The sequence below is a fragment of the Amphimedon queenslandica genome, unplaced genomic scaffold (assembly GCF_000090795.2).
Source record: "Amphimedon queenslandica unplaced genomic scaffold, v1.1 AMPQUscaffold_13487, whole genome shotgun sequence".
Lineage (NCBI taxonomy): Eukaryota > Metazoa > Porifera > Demospongiae > Haplosclerida > Niphatidae > Amphimedon > Amphimedon queenslandica.
This window is the reverse complement of record NW_003546277.1, coordinates 51,260-53,919: the sequence shown is the minus strand read 5'-3', so window position 1 is coordinate 53,919 and position 2,660 is coordinate 51,260. Positions and strand designations below refer to the sequence as shown.

The window sequence follows — 2,660 nt, the reverse complement described above, 5'->3', positions numbered from 1 at the left end:
TTACTTACTTACATTGCATTACTTACATTACTTACATGTACATGTACATGTAGATTGCACTGGATCTGGAAGACATTGCTTTATCTATGCATGTTTGTATCACTTTTGAAAATTTAGCTAGCTTTCATGATGTCTTCATGCATTTTGTCAAGTTGACAGTTAAATTAATTGACTAACTTAATGTGAGGATCATGTCAAGGCATTCCTCTTTATTTTTATAGTGTATGCTTCTTGGCCTGCAAATTTAATCAGTGTATATAATTGTATTGTGTGTAGGTGATCACTAATATTGATATTCAAAGTATTGAACCAATTGATCATCATATGAGGGACTCTCTATCTAAATCTGTGCAAATGGCAATTGAGATATCTACAAAGTGAGTCATAATTCCTCTGCTGATCATTTACATGTATAGTATTGTAATATTATCTTATAATTCTTATCTATTTTGGTTGTCATCTTTAACCTTGGTTTGTGGTCACACACACTAAGTTATTATTAGTACATTTACATTTACATTAGTACATCCTGAATAATGATATAATGATTATTGTACATTTAAGTTATTGTGTTCACATTACTCATGAGACCATTACACAAAATGTTGACCATTTACAAACACTACATTCTTATGTACATTTCTTATTAATAATATTCACTTGCCTGATTCTATCTTTCATTATTGGATACATTTGCTTGTTATAATGTTACTATGTACAGGTCAATAGAGAGGTCAGCACAGCATGAGGCACAGAGAACTGAACAAAAAGCAAAAGGAGAACTAGAGAGACAAAAACTACAAAATGAAAAGGTAATTAATATTATGAACATGTTAAAGAATAATGAAAGTATATTAATATGTACCACTTTAGTTTATTCCCATTAGAGTACACATGTACATGTCTACAACATTTTCTTGCATTCCCTTTTGATGTTTTCTGTTAGTGTTTATAAACATTAGCAGACAAACAGAGCACTTTATAATCTTCAAATTCATTATTATTGATAGGAGGCAGAGGAAGCAAGTAAGGAGTTGTTAGAGTTACAAGCAGTAGCAGCTGCTGTTGAGAGCACTGGACAAGCTAAAGCAGAAGCACAAGTAATAAGATAATAACAACAAAAAATATTAATGACATGCAATGATGAGATTGTATGATATATCAAGTTATCAACCACTGTTTGGTAGTATAACTTCACTATGAAGGACAAAGTGCTATTGAATGTAAGGGGAACTTCCTTTCTTCCAGACAATAGACTTTGCTCATTTAGAGGCCGGACTCATACCACCACCTTTCATACCCAATGTAAGACCCAGTGCTATTGTAATACACTGTATATTATATAGAAATTATCCATTACATGTACATGTATACATGTAATGGATGTTTTGTAATGGATGTTGCATGTAATGTTTTGTTTGTCACTTGAGGCCATTTGTGATGTAGCCATGTACATGTATATGCTGTAATCTTGTTGAATGTATGAGTATAAATTATTTAACTTTATATTCAAAAAATAGAAATAAGTTTGTTGTTTTTAGCAGTTAAAGACTTGCAAGTTTAATTAGTTTATGTCACATATTTTTGAGATATTTTTTGCAAAATTTAGTACATAATACATGTACATATGCAGTGCATAGTTTTAGTATTAATCCTAATTATTATAATAAGATTAATTAAATGATTATTGTTCTTATCCTAATCCCTCAGTCCAGAGCAGTCTATGCTAAAGATGTGTTGGATATTGATCAGTTCTCCTCAGTCAGAGGAGTAGAGATTGAGAAAGCTGACGAAGACTTTGCAAACAAGTTTGCGACCGGAATAGTACCCAAACCGTGGCAGGAGGAGGTTAGCAGTAAATGCTGTGTAATACATGTACAATGTACATGCAGTAAAAATAGGCTGCCATTTAAATTTTTGCAAAAAAGCAAAGGCTATAGCCCATGGATTTTTTCCAAAAAATGGCTCCGAAATCACCCCAAATTTTTATTACATTTTCTGATACATAATGATGTTCTTATGCTGTGTAGCAAGTTTGAGGTGATTCCGACTTCAATTTTTAAAGTTACGGCCATCTTAATAAAACGTCAAAATTCTGAAAATTACCCAAGGCTATAGCCCATGGTTTTTTTCAAAAAATGGCTCCGAAATTACCCCAAATTTTTATTACATTTTCTGATACATAATGATGTTCTTATGCTGTGTAGCAAGTTTGAGGCAATTCCGACTTCAATTTTTCAAGTTACAGCCATTTTAAGAAAACATCAAAATTCTGAAAAATACCCTGTACTATAGCCCATGGTTTTTTTTCAAAAAATGGCTCCGAAATCACCCCAGATTTTTATTACATTTTCTGATACATATTGATGTCCTTATGCTGTGTAGCAAGTTTGAGGCGATTTCAACTTCAATTTTTCAAGTTACGGCCATTTTAAGAAAGCGTCAAAATTCTGAAAAATACCCAAGGCTATAGCCCATGGTTTTTTTTTCCAAAAAATGGCTCCGAAATCACCCCAAATTTTTATTACATTTTCTGATACATATTGATGTCCTTATGCTGTGTAGCAAGTTTGAGGCGATTCCGACTTCAATTTTTCAAGTTACCGCCATTTTAAGAAAATGTCAAAATTCTGAAAATTACCCAAGGCTATAGCCCATGG

The 2,660-nt window shown here is 32.3% G+C and overlaps 2 protein-coding genes across 5 annotated transcripts in view; both read left to right on the top strand.

Moving 5' to 3' along the window:
- LOC100637325 (major vault protein-like) overlaps positions 1-2,660 on the top strand; it is a 47,110-nt gene that overhangs the window by 15,767 nt on the left and 28,683 nt on the right. The gene's annotated exons all lie outside the window — the stretch shown is intronic.
- On the top strand, positions 253-1,768 carry LOC109580543 (major vault protein-like). Its single transcript, XM_019993841.1, has 5 exons — positions 253-377; positions 722-812; positions 1,011-1,100; positions 1,188-1,305; positions 1,711-1,768. The coding sequence occupies exons 1-5, from the start codon at positions 325-327 to the stop codon at positions 1,728-1,730; spliced, it is 372 nt and encodes a 123-aa protein (XP_019849400.1). The 5' UTR covers positions 253-324; the 3' UTR covers positions 1,731-1,768.

What these genes read in the sequence shown, in the direction of transcription:
- LOC109580543 (XM_019993841.1), top strand. Translation starts at nt 325, where the DNA reads ATGAGGGACTCTCTATCTAAATCTGTGCAAATGGCAATTGAGATATCT. An exon ending in AAAAACTACAAAATGAAAAG is followed by an intron (nt 813 to 1,010) that starts GTAATTAATATT and finishes TATTATTGATAG; the next exon opens with GAGGCAGAGGAAGCAAGTAA. An exon ending in AAGCTAAAGCAGAAGCACAA is followed by an intron (nt 1,101 to 1,187) that starts GTAATAAGATAA and finishes ACTGTTTGGTAG; the next exon opens with TATAACTTCACTATGAAGGA.